This window comes from Malania oleifera, chromosome 2, assembly GCF_029873635.1.
Source record: "Malania oleifera isolate guangnan ecotype guangnan chromosome 2, ASM2987363v1, whole genome shotgun sequence".
In the NCBI taxonomy this organism is placed as follows: domain Eukaryota; kingdom Viridiplantae; phylum Streptophyta; class Magnoliopsida; order Santalales; family Ximeniaceae; genus Malania; species Malania oleifera.
In genome coordinates this window covers 145,089,290-145,112,725 of record NC_080418.1, presented here as the reverse complement: position 1 = coordinate 145,112,725, position 23,436 = coordinate 145,089,290, and the positions used below count along the sequence as shown (strand labels likewise).

Sequence of the window (23,436 nt, the reverse complement as noted above, 5' to 3'; positions counted from 1 at the left end):
GTATATTTTCTATACTAAACTAAGAAGGAAATGTTATTTATTATAAATGTATATAATAAATGAATGAATAAATTCTTTATTTTTCACAAATAGCATTTAATATTTCCCAATTTCCACTTAAAAATGATTAAGAGACATGAATAAGAAAACATAATCAATGAATTTATGGTTTTAAAATGGAATAGTGCCATTAAGATATCATTAATTATTGATAAATTATGGAAATTTATATAAAAGCTCGGCTATAAATTGAAGGGAGATGTGCACAACCTTCACCATCATCAAATTGCGAGTTAGTAAGACCCTTTGTGCGATATCCACCATGAAGGTTTCGTCTCCTGTCATTGCGGTCATACTAATTCTCCTCTTCTCTTTTTCGGGTAACCAACTCTCCCGTCTCCATTTTCCTTTCCTTTTATTTTTTTCCATTATGTTTTAATTTCATTATATCGTCTCTTTATAAGTAAAATAATTTTTTTTTCATTGATTTATCATATATTTTTTTATTTTCTTTGCCTATTTTTCATATTTAAACACAGGCAATCTGATGGCCGCACAAAAGTATTGTCATGGCACACCGTACCAAATGCCATGCAGTGAAGCAGAATGCAAAAGGCTCTGCACTGCCTATTCCTATCGTGGAAATTCCTTTTGTTTCGCTAAATCTACTTGTTGTTGCAATTAATTATTGTATTGTGTTACTAGCTTGTTCCTTGAATAAAAGACCAGCATGAGAAATAAATGCCTTCATGAGTTAAATTTTATGGTTAAGTAATGAGCTCCACATTCTAACTATACCTCATTGTTTTATGTTCCCCTCGAGACTTTCAAATCAAAGTCGGGTATTAAAAAATAAATAAATAAAGGCTACGTTTGGAATTACAAATTTATATTTGAGCATATGGAGATATAAGAAAAATGGTATAAACATTTTAATGATGTTTTGAGAATGTAAATATTTTATGTTTTAAGTTTTCTAAGAAATAAATAGTTATGGAACGTACTGGTATTTGTGAATACTGGAAGTGTAGATTATGTTTTGGAAATATGTATATATGTGAATACAGGTGTCAGCATGGTTTATTATAACGTGTAGATAAATAATAAACTCTGGGCCCACTTAGGAAGTCGGGACGTTACAAATGGTATCAAATCAATATATTGTATACAAGGAAATAAATTTTACATGACAAAAAATCTAAAATGTCTAAAAAATAATGAAGATGTTATCAATTTTTTGGTAACAAAGATTTTATTATTTGAAAGTGTTATTTATGACATTAAACTGCTTGCTAAGTGTCATTTTGAATTAATTTTGAAAGTGAATATATTGTAAGTGAAGTAGATCTTAGTTATGACATTAATTTTCCTAAAATTAAATATGATTGAATAGAAGCAAAATTTATCACTCTTGAAAGACAATTTAAGAAATAAATATGAACTTTGAATTTATTAAGGTATTGGATACAAAAAAAAAAAAATCTAACATTATAAACAAAAAGAGCACTAATAATGATATGAGTGAACAATGAACATTTTAAATTTATATTTCTTTATTGAATTTGAATTTTAAATTAAATATTTATTTTCTGAATCTATGATTATAAATCAATAACACAATCTATCTATGTAGTGCCAAATAGTTGTCAACAGATACACAAAAATTTGACTTGAATTTCCCAAGCTTAGAATGGAATAAAAGTTTTCTTATTTTTACTTAGTATATAGTTAATCTATTTAAATTTTTATTTTATACGATAAGAGCCTTAAAACGTATAATATATTAAATAATCATAAATTTAAATTATTAAATATCTATGCATAGTGCCGTGACGTCCCCAGGAGCGAGGGTGCCCCCGAAGTGGGCAAAATAAAAGTGGTTTTGATTTTCGTGAAAAATAGATGTTAGAGTCGCCTCTAGCCTTTTCGAGTGTGGTTAAAACACTTGATTACCACTCAATTAAGGGTGGAATCAGTCTGCGTTACCATGATCAGAATCGGGAGTTCGATTATACGAGAAGAATGTACTAGCACCCCATGCACACCCGTTCTATGAACGTTACCTAATTAATTGACAATTATCCTCAAATTAATTTTAATATTCCTTTTATTTTACTCCCAAAATATTAATGCACATGCAAATAAATATACCAGACAGATATTAACATAGTATTTTTAATATAAATACTCTCTCAGAACTAGGGCACGTGGAGCCTAAAAAGCTAATGCCCTTTGTTTGAAATCATAAGGAAAGAAAATCGAGAAAATATTTCTTTGAAAATAACTCTCACACTTATTTTGAAATTTTATCTAATTTTTCTCAATATTAAATAATATTTTTAGAAATCTTGAGAGGTTTTTAAACTCATATTGGATGAAAAGTCTGCAAAAACAAGTTTTTGACCTCAAAAATTATTTTTCAAAATTTTCTCTAATTTTTCAAAAAAATTTGTAATTTTTCCATATTTTTCCCAAATTTTCAAGTAATTAAATAATATGATCCAAAAAAATAAAGAATAATTAAGTAAAATAAAGAGAATCAAGTCAAAAATATTTTTAAAGTTTTCCTCTGATTTTTTTTTTAATTTTTCCATATTTTATGAATTTATAAATAAAAAGATTAATATAATACAAGCAAATAAATAAAGAAAATAAGAAAACTGGTTTGGACCAATTCAAAAAGTTAACTGGATTGAGGGGAACCGGTCAAGGGGTCAACCTGCTCGAAGGGGGACTAGTTAGTGAGCTAGGGTCAAAGTGGCAGCTCCTTTATTTCTGGCATTTTGACTCTCTTTTTATCAAATTTGACTACACTAGCTGATCTAAAACAATCTAAAATAGGAAAAAGCGGTCAAATTGTAATTTTAACTTTTACACAAGAATCGAGATAAAATTTTGACTTTCCTACAATTTTTTTGGTATGTTTATACACTTATGAAATATTTGGTCACTCAATAACTTTTGTGCTCTAGGAACCTGTGTCCTGAGTACCTCTGGGATTTCCGGATTTAGACTGCCTAGGCCTAGATCTGCCACGGTTGTTTGATTGTCCATGCCTGTTTCCTCTACCTCGACTCTTCATGTTCAAAGCTGAACTCGAAGTGGAGCCATGGTTTGACAGCATTCTTATTTCCTCCGTCAAAATCATGTTGACGGCCTCATCGTATATAAACTTCGATTTTCCTGCGGAGCTACTGATGGTAGTAACGACACCATTCCAACTTTCAGGCAACTGACTGAGAATCAGTAGAGCCCGAATCTCATTATCAAACGTTATCCCGATTGAGGCGAGTTAATCAGACAACTCATTGAAGTTATTCAAATGTCTGCTGAAACTTTCACTTGCAAACATGTTCATCGTAAATCATCTTTTCATGAGATGTACCTTGTTTGTGGCTGAAGGCTACTCGTATATATTAGGGAGCGCATCCATCAGAGACTTGGTGGATGTTATATGCTTGATATTGAACGCCACAGATTTCGACAACGTCATTTTGATGGCTCCGATGGCTTTTCGATCAAGCAACTCCCACTCGTCCTCGTTTATGGATATTGGCTCACCCTTCAATGGTAAGTGCAATTCCTTTCCAAACAAATAATCTTCTATCTGCATCTTCCAGAAACCGAAATTATTTCTACTGAACATTTCAATTTTTAAGCTTTTTTCATTCGATATCTCGATTCGCTAATCTATAAATGGAATTAACTCAAATGGATAGTGCGGTTGGATCCAAAATGATCGAAAACACTAGAAATGGTTCAAGTCGCTAGAAAAATGGACCCAAAACGACTCCAAAAAGCTCAGTCAAAGTTTGGTCAAACCTGGTCAAACTTTGTCAACTTTGTCAACTTTGTTGACGTGGCACGATGACGTGGCAGTGGGGTCCACCCACTGACGTGTCCCAGCTAGCATGGCAGATGACTCAACGGCGCTGACGTGGCTGGTTCTAAGACAGCGAGTCGGATCTAGGTCAAGGACCAGATCTCGGGTCAACCCGGTATGACTTTGTATCCGGGTCGGGTCGGGTTCCCAGCGGGTCGGGTCGAGGTTGTCCAGGAGAGGAAGACGCGTGCAACGCGTGTGAAGCTGGTGACCGGCGTGTGGTGAGGCGTCTTGCTCCGGCAAGGTGCATAAGGAGGCGTTAGGCCTTGTCTGAACTCCGTTCGAGCTAGGGTCTGCACGATTCTCTTCGTCTCGGCAAGCTGAATGCGATGGTGGCCTCAAAACTTGGTTTCAATCCACTAGACAGAGCTATGTTTTCGGGATCACTTTCGATCTGGCTTTACCGCTCCAACCGGGCTCTAATACCACTTGTTAGGACCGGAGGAGCCCATGGGTGGGCTTGATATACATGGGTGAATACCAATTTGACCCAAAAGCTCAAGCTAATTGAGTCTTGGGTCCATCCATGTATATAAGTACCCATTATCTACTTTAATTTTTTAATGTGAGACAAGCTCACTAGTGGAATTCAACACTACAATTCATAGAAAGAAGAATATATATATCTTATTTTCTTCTATCATAACATCCTTTTGAAAAAGAAATTCTATTTTTTTTAAAAAAAATTTTCTAAACAACACGCTTGTTTTCTACTAATAACCACATTGTATTCTTCATGTTTCCCACTATGAAACTAGCTAGCGTGTGTCTAAATAAAAATAATGCCCCCCACATGTACCTTTAAATTTTTTCCCTTAAATTCAATTTGGTCATGAGCAAACTGCACTTTTCATTTCAGGTATGACTAATTTGTGCCTCTCCCTAAATTCATGTATGACTAATTTTTGCCTCCACCTTCATATTTCTTTACTAATAAAAAGGAAAATTGAATAGAGAAAGCACTTGCATATGTGATTGCAATTAAAGAAAAGTTAATCAAAACCCGTTGAATAATGCACATCACATAATTTTTTAAAACACACAAAAGGTAGATAATCATAAAAAATAAAAAATCAAATCAAATATGAAAGGTAAGTGATTGATAACTTCTCCCCCATATGCACAATAATTTCAGGTTTCATCATACATAATTCTTGATTGAGAAGGGAGGAGAGTGAACAATAGGCATGCATTAGATGAGGTTTTCCCATACAAAATTATGAAAATTGCATAGGAGCATTTTCTAAAATAAGAAGTTTTACTCGGGATGAAAAACCGTGTTCTACAATTCATGGAAAGTATATATATATTTTCTTCTATCACAACATCTTTTTGAAAAATAAATTCTATTTTTTAAAGAAACAACACCCCACGTGTCCACATGTCATTGAATGCACCTTTAAATTTTGTCCCTTAAACTCAACTTGGTCATGAGCAAACTGCACTTTTCCTAAATTCCGTATATAACTAATTTGTGCCTCTTCCTAAATTCAGGTATGACTAATTTGTGCCTCCACCCTCATATTTCTGTTTTGTCTCCTCCCCGGCATGCTATAAAACCTAGCCACCCCAGCTCTTCTTCACCATGGCCACAGCCACTACACCTCCAAAGCTTGCCACACTTAATCGAATATCCACCATGAAAGATTCCCCTCTTCTCCCAGCGATGATACTACTTCTCTTTGCTCCTTTTCTGAGTAAGTAACTCCCGCTTCTCTGTTTTCCATTTCTAAAATTTTTCCTTTCTTAATTATAGAAGGTTTTATTGGGTGGTCATGGTCTTCTCAACCCCAAAGGCTAACTCATGGGATGAGATTTTCCCTCACACTTAATACTTGACCACCAACCCCTTTCACAACCGATGTGGGATAATCCTAACAATCTCCCCCTCACACATCAAGCTCCAAATCTGCAGGTACCACCCAACATCCTGGGGAAAATGTTGAATCGTGGCTCTAATACCAATGTTGGGTGGTTAAGGGTCTTCTCAACCCCAAAAGTTAGCTCATGAGGTGGGACTTTCCCTCACACTTAATAACTGACAACCAGCTTCTTTAACAATTGATGTGGGATAACCCCAATAGGCTTTACATGATTACTATAACTTTAAAGTGTTATTTGGATCAAGAATTTTGTTTAAAAAAAAAAAAGAATAAAATTAAGAAAAATATATTTTTATTATATTTTCTCTCTATTAATGACTTGAAAAATTAAAGGATTGTTTAATTGTGGAGAATATATTTTTTCCATTTCAGTTTTCGAAAGAATTGCACAAAAAAAAAAAAAAAAATTAACTAGCTTTTAAGCTTTAAAAGATTTGTATAAAAATAAATGAACAACAATAAAAAGTTTTGGCACTATTTCTTTGTGGAAATAATTTTATATTTGATTTTTAATTTTTCACATAATTACAAAGATGCGACAATATTTTACAAATTTTCTATATAGAAAATATCTTCTTTTTTTTAAAAAAATCAAATTTTAAGTTCTTCTCGAACTTTGATTTATGTGGATTAATTATGCGTTGAGTTTCTTCAAATCTAGATTCAGGCCCTAAAGTACATGATTCCTAATACGACCTTATGTATTTTTTTAGAAAATCAATAAATAAGTTGTATTTTTTGTAATTATTTTTGAAATCTACAAATATATAATAACAAATAAAATAACTATTTCGTCATAACTAAGCAATTATTTTCTACGGTTTTAATGTGAATCTTGAAAATTTCACAAAGTAGAAAGTATTTTCCATAACTAAGCGAGCCGTAAACATTTTTGACCCATTAATTTATCACACGTCCTAAATTTTTTTCTCACTTTTTCATCTATAAACAAACATGAAAAAAGTAATTTTAAAATTTTAATATTTTTCTAAATTAAACGAAACTAACTATTTTCTTGATCTGTTTTTCTCTCATTCATTTTTTGAAACAGGCAATTTTTTAATGGCAGAAACAAGTTGTGGAAGAACATACCAAATGCAATGCACTCTAACAGACTGCCACGGTGTTTGCAAAGCCGCTCAATTTACTGGTAATTCCACTTGCATCGGCTCATCCACTTGTTGTTGCAACGCAACGGAAATAGGTGGTTGTAGTGGGAGACAATACAATGCGCCATGCCAGCAAAAATCAGACTGCCTAAGCTTGTGCCAATCTAATGGATTTTCTGGCAATTCGTCTTTCTGCAATATTATTAATGTGAGCTGTTGCTGCATACGAAAAAACTCATGAAAGAAACTAAGAAGATGTATTCCTAGCTTGTTCCTTGAATAAATGACTTTAAGTTTTTGGTTTTTGTTGTTTTTGCTTTTTAGAATTTGGATTTCAGGTATTACATTTGTGTGAATTTGAACAAAATTCGTACTGAACTTCATTCAAGTCTACACAAATCTAAATTCAAGGCTCGGAATTCATACCGTCAAACACTACCTTTGGGTAAATGTAAACCTAAGTCATCTCATACCTAATGAATTATATATAGGGGCTTGTTCACTTGTCATGAATAATTTTAGTTTTTGTTAAACATTTTAAATTTTTTCAAAATTTTCATTTTGTATTTTACCAAAATTCAATTTAATGGCCCCCAATGGAGTCGTCAAACTCTCGCAACGTCCCAGAGAAGGATCTGGAATGGTGAGGAATAGTAATATTGAAAGTTTGATAGAGTTGTCACTAACCCATTATTTTTCTAGGTGTAGTTAACTCACCTAATTAATACTTGTTGATTGGGTTCTAAACTAGTCTTAGGCCAAGAAATCAGTAGTAGTTTCGGTCTGCATTTACTAGACTTGGCATCGGGAGTTCAGTTTTGCGAGGTGAAGGTACTAGCACCCCCTACACACCCGCTCTACGAACAATACCTAATTAATTATGAATTATCCTTAAAGTGAAACTAATGGTCTTTAATTAACTCCTTAAAAAATAAATAAATAAATAATTTTTAATTTTGTTAAAAAAAATATAAAATAAAGTGAAATTTATAACTGTCTAATAAGACCTCCAAAGGAGGGCATCTTATTAGATAAACCCTCCCTTAGAACTAATATAAGTAAGGTCTGAATATCTCTTTACCCTTTTTTTTAAGCATTGGAATGCCAGCACACAAATAGAATATATAAAAAAACAGCTTAACAAATTCATCAAATTTGATTTAAAAAAAAACAGTCTTTAAAACATTCCTAGATTTTTCTAAAATTTTATATAATTTTTTGAAAATCTTTCAACATTTTTCTGCCGTTTTCTAGGATTTTTAAAGACTTTTTCCTTCATTTTTGACATTTTAATTTTCCATTTTTTGTTATCTAAGTAAAATAACTCAAATAATTTTTCTAGATTTTTTCTGATTTTTAACTTTTTTTTCCAAATTTTAAAATTTAAAAATAAATTTAAATTATTTTTAAAATTAAATAATTCAACCAGCGGTTTTGAAGAGTCGGACCGATTGAACTGGTCTAAATCGAGTCAACGAGTCAACTAAAGTTGACCCGAGTCAGTCCATGTTTGACCCAGTAAGGGAAGAGTGGCCACGTGTCAACCAGCGGTAACAACATGTGACACTACTTATTATTTTTTAATTTTTTATTTATTATTTTTTAAAAAAAATATTTGCAGCAAGACGTCACCTACCATGTGGAAAGTCCTAATTGATCTCGGGAGTTTTGACTCAGATCGCTAACATGGCAGTGATTCGGTCATCTTAAAAAAACATGGATTGGACGGCCAGGATTGCACCACGTCACTCCCCAAACGTGCAATCCTAAGTGTGCTACGTGTCATCATACGTATGGTAACATGTGCCCCACTTGTATTTACATAAAACCCCTTTTTTCTCTCTTTTCTTTTCTTTCTCCACTTACTCTCTCTTCCCTTTCTCTCCATTTTTCCCCAAATCTCTCTCTACTTCCTCTTTTATTTTCTTTGTATTCTATTTGTTGGAATTAGTGTGATCCCAAGAGGGGGGTGAATTGGGTTTTAAAAATATTTTGGTTAATTTAAACATTTACGCCGATTCACCACAAATCATATCTCATTCATTGTACATGCGTATATGATAAAATAATTTTAATAATGAAACTAAACATACACATGTGCAGTATATCTTATATGTGTATGCAATTAATTATGACATTAAGCAAACATTCATACACATACAGAAGTTAAAGTGCAAGAATTTAAATTAGATAGAGAGTGAGACACATAGAGATTTGTTAACGAGGTTTGGCCAAACCAGTCTACGTCCTCACCTTGGGCATACCCCCCATGAATTCCACTAACCATGCTCACTTAACGAGTGGAGCAGAAACCTTTTACAATGTCCTTACGGGGCGAACACTCCTTAGCTACACTTCCTGAGTCAAGCCAAAACCCAGCCAAAGTTTACGGGCAGTGCCAAGACCTAGCCACATTTTACGAGCGGTGCCAAAACCCAACCACACTTTACGGGAAGTGCCAAGACCCAACTCAATTACCAAGCTGAGTCCAACTGGTCTACCTTACGGGGTGGAGACTCTCCAGTTCAATTTTCGAGCTGAACTGAAATTGTTCTCTCTTACGGGGTAGAGACTTCCCAATTCAATTTACAAGTTGAACCAAATCGTTACATAATACCATTTTGTACATATGAAATGCTTCTGAATACAAACAGAGATGTACACAATAAAAGCTTAAATACATGCATTCTAATATGATATGAAATGTGCTTAGTAGAATAAGGGTGTCTTTCAAAATAATTTATGTAATCTTTGAATATGATATATATAATAAGATGCTTCAGAGATTTGAACCCTAATAAAATATTTCTCCAACAATATTTTCAATATAAAATAGGAGAACCTAGGGTTTTGCTTTGAAAGGCATTTTGCAAATGATATTCTTTGAGTTAAAGATATATATATGATAAGTACTTAAAGATTCAAATAAGATTGATTGTTCCTTCAAAAATATTTATCAAAAGAGATCATGTGAAGAAACATAAACTTTACTCTCCAAAAATGCGTTTCAAGATGAATATATATGTAGAGACCCGAACTAGGAAAATAAGAAAATTAAATAAGAAAGAAGAAAGGAAAATTTTTAAAAAAGGAACAACAAGCTTCATTGACGAAGTCCCAATTCTCGTCGACGAAAAGATCCAGAACGAGCGAAAATATCAAGCTTAGGGTTTGTTGATGAGGCCCTTCTTTCTTCGACAAACGGCCTTATGTGGTTCATCGACGAAAGCGTCATTTCGTCGACGAATTTGATCGGGTCAAGGGGTCTATAAATAAATTTTCAATTGCTTCATTGTTAAGAAATCAAATATTTATATATCTCTCTCTCTCTCTCTCTCTCTCTCTCTCTCTCTCTCTCTCTCTCTCTCTCTTCTCTCTCTCTCTCTCTCTCTCTCTCTCTCTCTCTCTCTCACACACACACACACCAGCGCCCACACTCTCTCTCTCTTCGATCTTTCGCCGTTCGTTGCCTGCATCAACGATCAAAAGTTACCATGAGGATCAACGGGTGAATCTCTACGAGTCTATCGGAGTAGATTCTCGAACTCGGGAAAAAGTTAGGGTTCGATTTTCAAGCATATCGAATGTTTTTCAGGAAATAGGTAAGGAGATTATATTATGTCAGTTATGTTTATGAGTTCTAATTGAATGGGATGTTAAAATGGTTTATATATATATATAGTTATGGCTTTTCTATGGTTTCTGGGCCTAGGGTTCAGTTAACCGACTTTAGTTTCAAAACCAACCGTTTAAATTCAAATATGATATTTTTAAAATATAGTATTGGTCTTTTTGAATGTTTTTACCGCTTTGGAAATTGTTATTTCAAACCATAGACTTGTTTTAAAACCAACAAAAGACAGTAGGGTTGATTATCTCCATTTTTTTCGTACTTACCTATATATCTATATTTGGTAAAATAAAGACCTAGAAATATTCATACCCAAGTTTTAGCAGCAGTATTTATGTTCTCAAGCAGATGATTTATGTATGAGTTGCTAGATGAAAATTGTGTGGCATGAGTATAATTTTTAATTAGCATTAAATGAGCAGGTTTTGTGTAATACTCAAATGTAATGGCTATATGCCATGATATGAGATATGATGGCTATATGTCGATATGAGATATAACGGCTAAAACCCGAGTTTATGATACTCCAGTTTTTACCGAGTTAGTGTCTAGCAGATATGTTCACGGAATTATGTACAGTTTTATGAAATGAATGATGATTATAGTTTTATATGATGTAAATTGCCATATATGATAGTAGAGCCCTATTACGATGATCTCATGGTAAGAGCACGGTACAGTAGCTATATGTATGTAGAGAAAATTATAATGATTAAAATAATTAGAAAAGATAATAAATAGGGTAGATAAATAAACAATAAGGGGAGAAGAGAAAATTTAAAAAGAAAAAGGCAGTAGACCTCGTCGACGAATCCTCTGACTTCGTCAACGAGTGATCTTTTAGGGATCGTCGACAAATTTTAGTCCCTCGTTGACAAACATATCTTGAGAGAGAGAATTTCAAATTTTAGGTTTTATCAACGAATGCATCCTCTCATCGACGAATTCCCTTTTGTGGTTCGTCAATGAACCCTATCTTCTCGTCAACGAAGCCACTTGGCAACATCGTGTATAAGAAGATTTTAGGTTGCTTCTCCACGAAGAAATACATTTTTTCTTCATTTGTCTCTCTCTAAAATGCCTTTTTCTACCTTCTCTCTACGAATCCAGCTCGGATTCAACCCAAATCAACAAACGAAAACCGCTACAGTGTTTTAGGGGAGATTCTCTACACATCTAGTGGAACAAATTTCTAAACTGGCCTTTCCAGACATCGCTCCAAAGTTGAGGTAAGGGTTAGGATTCTTAGTTTCTGGGATTTAAAACGTTTATTTGAGATTTATGACTTGAGATAATGTTGAAATAGTAGGTTATTTGGGGTTTATCTGATTAAATTAGGGTTTTGATTCAAGGTTCAGGTGAGCACCGCAGGCATCATTTTTGGGGTCCCTACTGGCATAGTTTAGAAAATCAAGTAAGGGGAATATATTAAATCAGGATTTTTGAGAAAATAACCGATGAAAATGGAAATTTTATGTACACGTGTATATGATTTTCATGCGAGTTTTGAAAAGCCAACTGTTTGAATTATAAATTTCTGAGCCTAGGGCTGTGTTACTAGATATTATTTGCGAAAATGGAAAGTTAAAACGATAGATTTTATGGATAATTGTGTAAGAAATTAAACGTATATTTTCAATATGTTAATGATGAATGTGGGTTGGCTTATTTTATAGAAAACGTATGAAATATGTTGTTAAATGGTATGGCATGAGTAGAATGAAGTTTCAGTGTTGAACTATGATATATGTATGAGATGCAAGAAATATTGGAAATGTATTGAGAATTAAAATGTGATATGATTTATTCTACATGTGTTTGAGAATGTTAAATTACAATGTATGGTTTGAGAACTCTCGTGGACCAAAATAGGCACAATATTGTTGCGAGCATTTATGGAAGCGCTAGTGCACCCGCACGTCTTAGAGAGTGTGTGGAGATGGGATGGTCGATTATGCTAGGAAAGGTAGTGTTCTCTTGGAGTCTAGACCAGTATGAGAATAGCTAATTGGACCTATAGACTATAGAATGTGATTGATTTAGCTCTAGTGGGCCGACCAGGGTTAAGTCCAACCTTCGAGCCGCACAACCCGTCATGGGGTGGAAGCATGACTATGATTTTTCCATCGGTATAGAGAGTTCTAAACACATAATTGTTATTTTAACCATTGATAATATGAGAACAGCAGATATGAGAACAATGGATATGAAAACAGTAGATGAGAATGACATGAATATGAATGTTAAATGTGAAATGTGAAGTGAAATTATTTAATACAGAGATAACAGATACAAAGTAAAGAAAGAAATGTATTGTATATTGTACTATAGTATGTGTATAAGACGACGTAAACACTCTGCCCGAGGGCTTATTGAGAAAGTCGAGTGCCCTGATAGGTATCAGATGTAGCTATATTGGGCTGCATAACGTATTAGGGCAGAGGGAAGCTACTTATATGGGCGGATAATCTTCCCTATTTTTGGGAACTTCTGCCAGTAAACCTTTGTGTGAATGTGTGAGTACGAGATAAACTAACCACCTAAGGGCTTACTGAGTAAGGTAAGTACCCTAATAAGCTTTAGTTGTGACCGTAAGTTGCTTAAGGTATTAGAGCAGAGGGGTGCTACTTGTATGGGCGGATAATCACCTCAATCCTTGAGAACTCTTGTTGGTAAAATACCTAGCATGTGTTTGAGTAGGAATAGAGAATGATTTTATAATTATGGTTTCATTTGAAAATAATGAATATATATTGATATTGTACACAAGCCTCATGTTAGCCACACATTGATTTAATGTATTCCATCTGTAACGACCATGACCCACCATGTGGGCCCGGAGTGCTACTTTAGTGACGTCAATGTACCTGATATCTTATTCATCAAATATAAAACACACATACGCAACGAAAATAAAATATAAAATCCTCAAATTACATTACCAGAGTTCTAACTATCTTTATACACAAATATATCTATTTTCACATAATTACATCTCATAAAACTAAACAAAAATAAAATCTCTATCTGCACACTACCTATATAAAATTTACACCACTAGTCTGGCTCCTCTAGCCTGCTAGACCCAATCTTTAGGATTTCCTGAAAAGACAGTTTGTAAATTAGGGGTGAGGCACAGCTCAGTAAGGGAAAGACTAAATTAATTTCAGTGTGTGGGTAGCATGCATTTAGTGTAGAGAAAATAACCATTTCACTAAATAGATAAACACATTTATGAAAACATTCTTAATTTACACTCACACGCACAATTAGCCAAGGATAGAAAAGATTACCCGCTCATATAAGTAGTTTCCCTCTACTCTAATACCATTTCTGCTACAAGGGCACTCGCCTTTCTCAGCAAGCCCTCCAAGTTATCTTATTAATTATTCGTATTCACATAAATAAACAGATATGCATATAAGACACTCCCTGTGATAAACACGCCATTTACTTCTCCCATGGGATGGGTTGTGCGGCCCGAAGACTACACTAAGCCTGGGTGATCAGCCCAAACAAAGTCAAAAAAACAGCATCATCTGCAAACACATTTGCAGGCATCCACAGCAAAGCTGCAGGTCTGACGCCCTTACTTCAACCTCACGCAGGCAATCAGCTGGACCCCCTACACTTCTATCCAGATAGTGTGGATGCAAATGGTCTAACTAGTAATGGTACCGTACTCACAATACACTGATCCCCAGTGTTCCTAAAGCATATCATGCAATTTAGATAATAGAAATCACCATTTAAAATATTAATTCACATATATTTCCTGTTATTCCAAAAACCTGGCCCCTAGCCACAAATACAATCTGGCATATAGCCATCAATTAAAACTTGACCCTCGACCATCATATAAAAATCCTGACCCTTAGCCAATCAAACAATACCCGACCACTGGCTGTTAGCTCAAATTCCTACATTTCATAAACAATTTCAGTATTTTCGCGAGCATTTCTAGTATTTCTCAAATAATTCAGTATTTCACAAATAATTCAGTATTTCAAAATCCCAAATCCAGATATACAATAATCCATACAAATTAAATCATCTACCGCACGATTTTTCACATTTTATTATATCCATATAAACAAACAAACCTTTCTTTCATTTTATTCAAAAATACCATATCATATATCCTAGATTTGTAAAATCCTTTTCGAACGGTTGGTTTTCAAAATAACCTTTAAATTCCCAAATGAATAAATAAATAAATAAATTTATATAAACATAACAATTAAATTGATTCAAATTTCATAAAATTACTAACTTAACTTAATCCCCTTACCTGATTCCTAGAAAAGTCCGATAACACCCCGGCCTACGCCCCAGGTGATCAAAAACCCTTGAAATCCTGAAATTTCACTACATTATTCATCACAATGCCTAGAGCAACTTTCCCTAAAATTTCCCTATGTTCTGAATACCCTAAATAGCCTAATAAAAGCTTAAATTATTAAATTTACCCCCGATTTAAGATTAGTACCCCGGAGCTCCAATTCGAAAACTCGCTCCAACTAGATTGTAAAGAATCTCCCCACGAGTCTCCTGACAATTTTCGTTCGCTAATGGGGCTTATAATTTAAGAGAAATTGAGGTAAGTTTGAGAATTGGTCTTACCCTAGGAAATATGCCTACGCCACTCTCACAACAGATCCGCTCCGATAAAAATGTTGGTGGAGACGAGCAGAACCCAATGGTATTTTTGGATTTCCGATTGGCCGGATATCGGAGACGAGATAAAGGAGAGTGGGAGAGAGGGGAAATGGAGCTGCGTGAAGGCTCTCTATTCGCAGAGAGAGAGAAAAAAAAAACTTCCTAAAGGATCTTTGATCCTTCAGGGATAACTTAACATATATATATATATATATAATATTTTATTATTATTATATTATATTATATTATTTCTTTCTTTCTTTTAAATTTTAATTTATTTTAATTTAATTTTTTTCTTTTTTTCTTTTTTGAGGATCACTACATTCTCCCCTCCTTACAAAAATTTTGTTCTCAAAATTTGTTAACTATTACCAATTATATTTTTAACTCACTACCCTTGTCTATAGAAGAGTCAGTAGCCACCTACATTGCAGCCCTGTCCCACGTTTATTAACTACCCTCACTTATGGTAGAGGAATACCATGGTTACAATACTGCCTTTGGGAAATTACAATAACCATAACAAATTTTTCCAAAGACTATCCATAATTAAAATTACACACCACTAACTAAACAACCTACTCTAATCCCTCCATATACAACCATACCCTTACCCGTCTGGCACTAACCCTCGCTGAACAGCTGCGGGTACTTCTAGCGTATTTCTATTTCTAACTCCCAAGAAACCTCCTCAACTGCATGGTTTTGCCACAACACCTTCACTAACAGTATATTCTTAGTATGCAGTTCTTGTATTTTCTTATCTATAATCTAAATTGGTACTTCCTCATATACTAGAGTATCCTTGATCTCCAATGATTCATAACTGATCACATGTGAGGGGTCTGGAACGTACATCCTCAACATAGACACGTGGAACACATCGTGTATCCTAAATAGCGCTAGGGGTAGTGCTATTATGTGCGCCGCCGAACCAATCCTCTCTAGAATCTTGAACGGCTCAATGTATCTAGGGCTCAGCTTGCCGTTCTTTCCATATCTCATCACCCCTTCATCGGAGCAATCCTCAAGAATATCATATCACCTACTTTGAATTCTAGCTCCAGTCGACGAGTATCCGCACAACTCTTCTGCTGACTCTGGGCTGCCTTGATCCTTTCCCTAATAAGTTTGACCTTTACAGAAGTCTATTGAACAAGTTTTGGTCCCAAAATCTACCGCTTGCCTACTTCATCCTAGTACAACGAAGATCGGCGTCGGCGACCATACAAAGCCTCATGTGGTGTCATTCCAATGCTGGTCCGGTGACTGTTATTGTATTTTAACTCAACCAACAGCAGATATCAGATCCAATTGCCCCCAAAATCTAACACACATGCCTTAAAGCGTTATAATATATAAAATAATCATACATTTAAATTATTAAATATCTATGCATAGTGCCGCGACGTCCCCAGGAGCGAGGGTGCCCTAGGGTGGGCGAAATAAAAAGTGGATTTGATTAATTTCGTGAAAAATGGATGTTGGAGTCGCTACTAACCTTTTAGAGTGTAGTTAAAACACTTGATTACCACTCAATTAAGGTTAGAATCAGTCTGCGTTATATGATCGGGATCGGGAGTTCAGTTATGCGAAGGAAAGGTACTAGCACTCCCTACACACCCGTTCTACAAACGTTACCTAATTAATTGACAATTATCCCCAAAATTAAATATAATGGTACGTCTTTTTATTTTACTTCCAAAATATTAAGGCACATCCAAATAAATATACCACACGAATGTGCGTGCATGCATGAATAAGCACATGCATGAATGTGTGCACGGGTGGGGATGTGCACATGTATGAATGTATGTGCATGAATGTGTGGGCATGCATGAATGAGCACATGCATGAATGTGTGTGCGTGCAGGGATGTGCGCATGTATGAATGAGTACATGCGTGAATGTGCGTACATGCATGAATGTGTGTGCGTGCGTGGATGTGCACGTGTATGAATGTGTGTGCACGCATGGATGAGCAATAACCCAAATGATGATGTCATGGGTGGTGTTGGAATGCCTAAGTGTACGTGTGCATGGATGGGAATGAGCATGCGTGCATGGTGTATGAATGCATGCATGCATGTGTACATGTGAGATGACATGCATGCATGAGCACGTGAATGTGTGTGTTTGAGTGTGAGTACATGCATGCATGTACATGAATGTGAACGTGTGTATGTGTGACTGCATGCGTGGGTGTATGAATGTATGCACATGTCTGCATGTGCACGTATGTGTGGATGAATGTGTGCATGCATGTGTGTGTGAGTATGTGAATACATGTGAACCTGCATGTACGGGTGAGGTCACAAAAGATGATGTACCGCATAAGTGTACACATGTATGGACAAGAAGGAGCATGCACGCATGGTGTGTGTAAGTGCGCGCATGAATGCGCAGAGGTGCTTGTGTGAGTGTGTTCACGCATGCGTATGAATGCGAATGTGTGCTTATGTGTGAAATGGCATGCATGTACACGCATGAGCACGTGAGTGTGTGCGTTTGTGAATGCATGCATGCATGTGTGTGCACGTGCATGTGAGTCTATATGAATGCGTGTGTATGTGAATGCATATGAATGTGTGCATATGCGTGCATGTGGACGTGGGTGTATGTGAATGCATGCATATATACAACATGTGTAACATGTGTGTGCACAAACATGTGTAAACAACGTATGCAAAATGTGTGTGCATAAATGTGTGTAAAGGAAATAATATACAAGTAAATGTCAGAATGCAAGTTAGCATGTGTTAGTATGCAAGTTAGGGTATAAGAAATTAAATGTTAGTATACAAGAAATTAAAGGTCAGTATACAAGAAATTAAATGTTAGTATACAGGAATTTAAAAGTTAGTATACTGGAATTTAAATGTTAGTATACAGGAATTTAAAAGTTAGTATAAAAGAATTTAGAAGTTAGTATACAAGAAATTAAAAGGGTGCAGGAAATTAAATGTTAGAGTATAGGAAATTAGATGTTAGAGTGCAGAAAATTAAATGTTAGTATGAGTTAGTAGATGCATGTGTTAGGGTTAGTATGAATGCAAGCAAAAAAATAAAATGTTAGTTAAAGTTAGTAAATGAGCATGTGAGGGTGTGTGAAAAAGTGTGTGAACAGTGTGTGTTAATGTGTGTGAACAGTAGGTGTAAATGTGTGTGAACAGTATGTGAAATAATGTGTGAGTAGTGTGTGTAATGGTGTGTGTCTTCACTCCGGCATTTTCACAAACACCTCACAGCCATACCAACATAACCCAATGAGAGTGGTGCATGAATGAAGTGCACAGGTGTATGAAAGCATGTGTAGTGTGTGTGGTTAAATGCATGTTAGCAATGTACGTAGAAGTGTTCAAAAAGTATGTATGTGGGTGTCCAAGCGTGTGTATGTAGGTGTACAGTGTGTGTAAGTGGTGCCAAGCTCAAGCTCCACAACTCAGCATCTCACTCAAGCATTTCATCAAACAGCTTGCACTCATTGGATCAATTACCACATGATGAGTTCATACATTGCAGAAACAAATCGGAGGAGACCCTGCATCCTTAATCAAAAATAAAACTCTGGAAATGCACAACAACCCAACATCAACACCTCATATATTTCCGGGAAATTTGGGCCAACAAACAACATGAATAACGGACAAGAAACAGAATCACCTGGAGTTGTTGATGCTCCGAACAGGGGGCGGAGCCGTGGTAGTTGGTGATGCTAGTGGTGGTGGCTCGGGTTGCTGGAGTTTGAGAGGGAGCTGAATGGTTGCTGTGGAAGTGCTCCTTGGTTTTGTGGAGAGTTGAGGTTGCAGGGGGCTGGTGGCTGAGAGGTGGTGAGGTGTGTTCTTCACGGCTGGTGCTTGCAGGTGGGATCTAGTGTGGCTTAGCTGGGGGGAGAGTAGCCGAGAGGGAAGATGAAGGTGGTTGTGCTCGGGACTGTGGGTAAACCAGAGAGAGGGAGATGGGGGAGAAGTGCAGATCAGAGAGAGAGAGACAAGGATGGTGATGGTCCGAGAGAATGAGGGGGAGAGCAGGGATATGGGGGACTCTTGCAGGTGTTCGTGAGGGAGATGGTAGCTCGATTGGGTGGAGGTTTGTTTGGGTTGCTGGTGCCGAGAATGGAGGGGGCTTGCGTGAGTTTGAGAGGCCGGATCTGGAGCTGGCTCGCTGGTCGAAGGGGATCTGGTGGAGGATGGTGGTTCTGTGGAGGTGCTGGGTCGCTCGGCTGGGGAGTAGTAATCGGGGCTGTGGGAGTTTGAGAGGTGCTGGGTGTTGAGGAGAGTAGATGGTGGTGGTGCTCGGGGCTAATGGAGATGGCCAAGAACAAGCGAGAGAGAGATGGAGGCCGCGAGGAGGAGCAGGGGGTTATGAAGTGGCTGCTGTTGGTGGTGGAGAGTTGCTGCCGAACAGAGAGAGATGGGATGGAGATCTCTCAGAGAATGAGCCCCACCACCCCTCCCCCCCCGCGCCCCGCGCCCCAACCCCCACCACCCCCCCCCCCCCCCCCCCCCCCCAAAAAGAGACTGAGAGAGCGCAGAAGAGCCTGCTTTCTGGAGAAAATCCACCGGAAAATGAATAGTGCCCCCTCCCCCCCTCGCCTGTGTGTGTGTAAACGGCCTTTAAAGGCCGTTTTTGTTTTTTTCTTTTATTGTTTTTTTGTTTTGTTTTTGAAAATAATAATAATAATACCCTGACATGATAATAGTAATAGTAGTAGTAATAATATACTAATAGTAATAATAATAATAATATACTAGTATTTAGAATTTTTGTATTATTATTTTTTTTTTAAAACGACCCTTGTCTTTCCGAAAAGAGAGACTCGGCCGAAAGTTAAACTTGATTTCCCAGAAAAAGGAGGACCCGAACTCCATTTTCTTAAGATGCCCGAAATTCGGTCGAAATGAACCGGGACTTGGTAAAAACAACCAGACTTGCTGAAAACGAACCAAAACTCAGTAAAAATGACCGAACTCACCGAAAACAAACCTAAACTCGGTAGAGGCATCGAGATTCGGAAAAAACGACCAAACTCACTGGAAACGAACCGTGACTCAACAATGACATCGAGATTCGGCGAAAACGGATCGAGACTCATCGAAAACAAATCAGGAGTTGGTAAAACATACCGAGACTCAACTAAAACTCTGAGACTCATGGAAGACAAATCGGGACTCGGTAGACACACCGAGACTCGATTGAAATTTCGAGGTTCCTGGAAGACAACACGGGACTCAGTAGACACACCGGGACTCAACGAAACCAAACCAAGATTCTGTAAAAACAACGAGACTCATTGAAAACAAATCAGGACTCGATTGGGTCTCTTGAAAGGGTCCTCCAATTCCTAGGGCATGAAGTCAACTTTGTGTGTCGGGGCTTCTAGGGGTAGCCTGGTTAAAATTGGGATGTCAACAATTAGAGACTTAATTATACTGATAACGTGTTGTAAATGAAATAAAAGAGGAAAAAAATTTTGGAACTGTAGAAATTCAACAGTCTAGTTCTCTAAGAACTAAATGTTATTAATCATCTTATTATCTCATTTTGTTGTAAAACATGTCCTTATATAAGCAAATGCATTGGCAACCCAAAGGTTAACGACATAATGAACCATTATGCGGGCATACCAAAGGTTGTAACCTATTATGTAGATAGTCATTTACATAAATATACATGTTTTACAAGAAACAAGTATATTTTCTACATTAAACTAAGAAGGAAATGTTATTAATTATATATGTATATAATAAATGAATGAATGAATTCTTTATTTTTCACAAATAGCATTTAATGTTTCCTAATAGGATCCTGGCATTTTTCAAGTTTCGATTAAAAATGATTAAAAGACATGAATAAGAAAACATAATCAATAAAATAATGCTTTTAAAATGGAATAGCACCATTAAGATATCATTAATTATTGATAAATTATGGGAAGTTATATAAAAACTCGGGCTATAAATTTGAAGGGGGATGTGCACAACCTTCACCATCATCAAATTGTGAATTAGTAAGACACTTTGTGTAATATCCACCATGAAGGTTTTGTCTCCTGTCATTGCGGTCATACTAATTCTCCTCTTCTCTTTTTCGGGTAACCAACTCTCCTGTCTCCATTTTCCTTTCCTTTTATTTTTTTCCATTATGTTTTAATTTCATTATATCGTCTCTTTATAAGTAAAATAATTTTTTTTCATTGATTTATCATATATTTTTTTATTTTCTTTGCCTATTTTTCATATTTAAAAACAGGCAATCTGATGGCCGCACAAAAGTATTGTAATGGCACACCGTACCAAATGCCATGCAGCGAAGCGGAATGCAAAAAGCTCTGCACTGCCTATACCTATCGTGGAAATTCCTTTTGTCTCGCTAAATCTACTTGTTGTTGCAATTAATTATTGTATTGTATTACTAGCTTGTTCCTTAAATAAGAGACAAGCACGAGAAATAAATGCCTTTATGAGTTAAATTTTATGGTTAAGTAATGCGCTCCACATTCTAACTATACCTCATGTTTTATGTCCCCCTCGAGACTTTCAAATCAAAGTCGGGTATTAAAAAATAAATAAATAAATAAATAAAGGCTACGTTTGGAATTACAAATTTATATTTGAGCATATGGAGATATGAGAAAAAGGGTATAAATATTTAAGTAATGTTTTTGGGAATGTAAATATTTTATGTTTTATGTTTTATGTTTTAAGTTTTCTGATAAATTGATGGTTGTGAAACATATTGGTATTTGTGAATACTGAAAGTGTCGGTTATATTTTGGAGATATGTATATACACGAATACAGGTGGAAGCATGGTTTATTATGGTGTGTAGATAGATTTAGAAAACTCTGGTATTATATTTGTTTGAAGATTATAGTTCTGTTTTTCGGTACATAAATGATATTAAAATGTGGATTATCAGGTAAATGAATGGATTAATAGCACTCCAGGCCCACTTAGGGAGTCGGAGCGTTACAAATGGTATCAAATCAATATATTGTATACAAGGAAATAAATTTTACATGACAAAAAATCTAAAATGTCTAAAAAATAATGAAGATGTTATCAATTTTTTGGTAACAAAGATTTTATTATTTGAAAGTGTTATTTATGACATTAAACTGCATGCTAAGTGTCATTTTGAATTAATTTTGAAAGTGAATATATTGTAAGTGAAGTAGATCTTAGTTATGACATTAATTTTCCAAAAATTAAATATGATTGAATAGAAGCAAAATTTATCACTCTTGAAAGACAATTTAAGAAATAAATATGAACTTTGAATTTATTAAGGTATTGGATACAAAAAAAAAAATCTAACACTATAAACAAAAAAAGCACTAATAATGATAAGAGTGAACAATGAACATTTTAAAATTATATTTCTTTGTTGAATTTGAATTTTAAATTAAATATTTATTTTCTGAATTTATTATTATAAATCAATAACACAATCTATCTATGTAGTGCCAAATAGTTGTCAACAGACACACAAAAATTTGAGTTTAATTTCCCAAGCTTTGAATGGAATAAAAGTTTTCTTACTTTTACTTAGTATATAGTTAATCTATTTAAATTTTTATTTTATATGATAAGAGCCTTAAAGCGTATAATATATAAAATAATCATAAATTTAAGTTATTAAATATCTATGCATAGTGTCGCAACGTCCTCAAGAGCGAGGGTGCCCCAGGGTGGGCGACATAAAAAGTGGTTTTGATTAATTTCATGAAAAATGGATGTTGGAGTCGTCACTAACCTTTTAGAATGTAGTTAAAACACTTGATTACCACTCAATTAAGGGTAGAATCAGTCTGCGTTACCATGATCGAGATCGGGAGTTCAGTTATGCGAGGGAAAGATACTAGCACCCCCTACACACCCGTTCTACGAACGTTACCGAATTAATTGACAATTATCCCCCAAATTAAATATAATGGTACGTCTTTTTATTTTACTCCCAAAATATTAAGGCACATGCAAATAAATATACCACACAGATATTAACGTAGTATTTTTTAATATAAATACTCTCTCAAAGCTAGGGCACATGGAGCCTAAAAAGCTCATGCCCTTTGTTTGAAATCATAGGGAAAGAAAATTAAGAAAATATTTCTTTGAAAATAAAATTTTCCTCAATATTAAATAATATTTTTAGAAATCTTGGGAGGTTTTTAAACTCATTTAGAATGAAAAGTGTGCAAAAACAAATTTTTGACCTCAAAAATTATTTTTCAAAATTTTCTCTACTTTTTCAAATTTTTTTGTTATT

The 23,436-nt window shown here is 35.3% G+C and overlaps 1 protein-coding gene and 2 long non-coding RNA genes across 3 annotated transcripts; 2 read left to right on the top strand and 1 right to left on the bottom strand.

The window, feature by feature from the left end:
- Nucleotides 1-261: 261 nt before the first annotated feature.
- Nucleotides 262-742, top strand: LOC131149776 (uncharacterized). The gene is made up of 2 exons (XR_009135294.1): nt 262-380; nt 540-742. It is a non-coding gene; the product is annotated as an uncharacterized LOC131149776 (long non-coding RNA).
- Nucleotides 743-13,406: 12,664 nt separating this feature from the next.
- On the bottom strand, nt 13,407-20,320 carry LOC131148442 (early nodulin-like protein 1). Its single transcript, XM_058098140.1, has 3 exons — nt 20,141-20,320; nt 18,829-19,466; nt 13,407-13,608 (listed from the first exon to the last, which is right to left on the bottom strand). The coding sequence occupies exons 1-3, from the start codon at nt 20,318-20,320 to the stop codon at nt 13,599-13,601; spliced, it is 828 nt and encodes a 275-aa protein (XP_057954123.1). The 3' UTR covers nt 13,407-13,598.
- An 828-nt stretch (nt 20,321-21,148) lies between these two features.
- LOC131149775 (uncharacterized) lies at nt 21,149-21,661 on the top strand. Its single transcript, XR_009135293.1, has 2 exons — nt 21,149-21,259; nt 21,418-21,661. It is a non-coding gene; the product is annotated as an uncharacterized LOC131149775 (long non-coding RNA).
- Nucleotides 21,662-23,436: the final 1,775 nt, after the last annotated feature.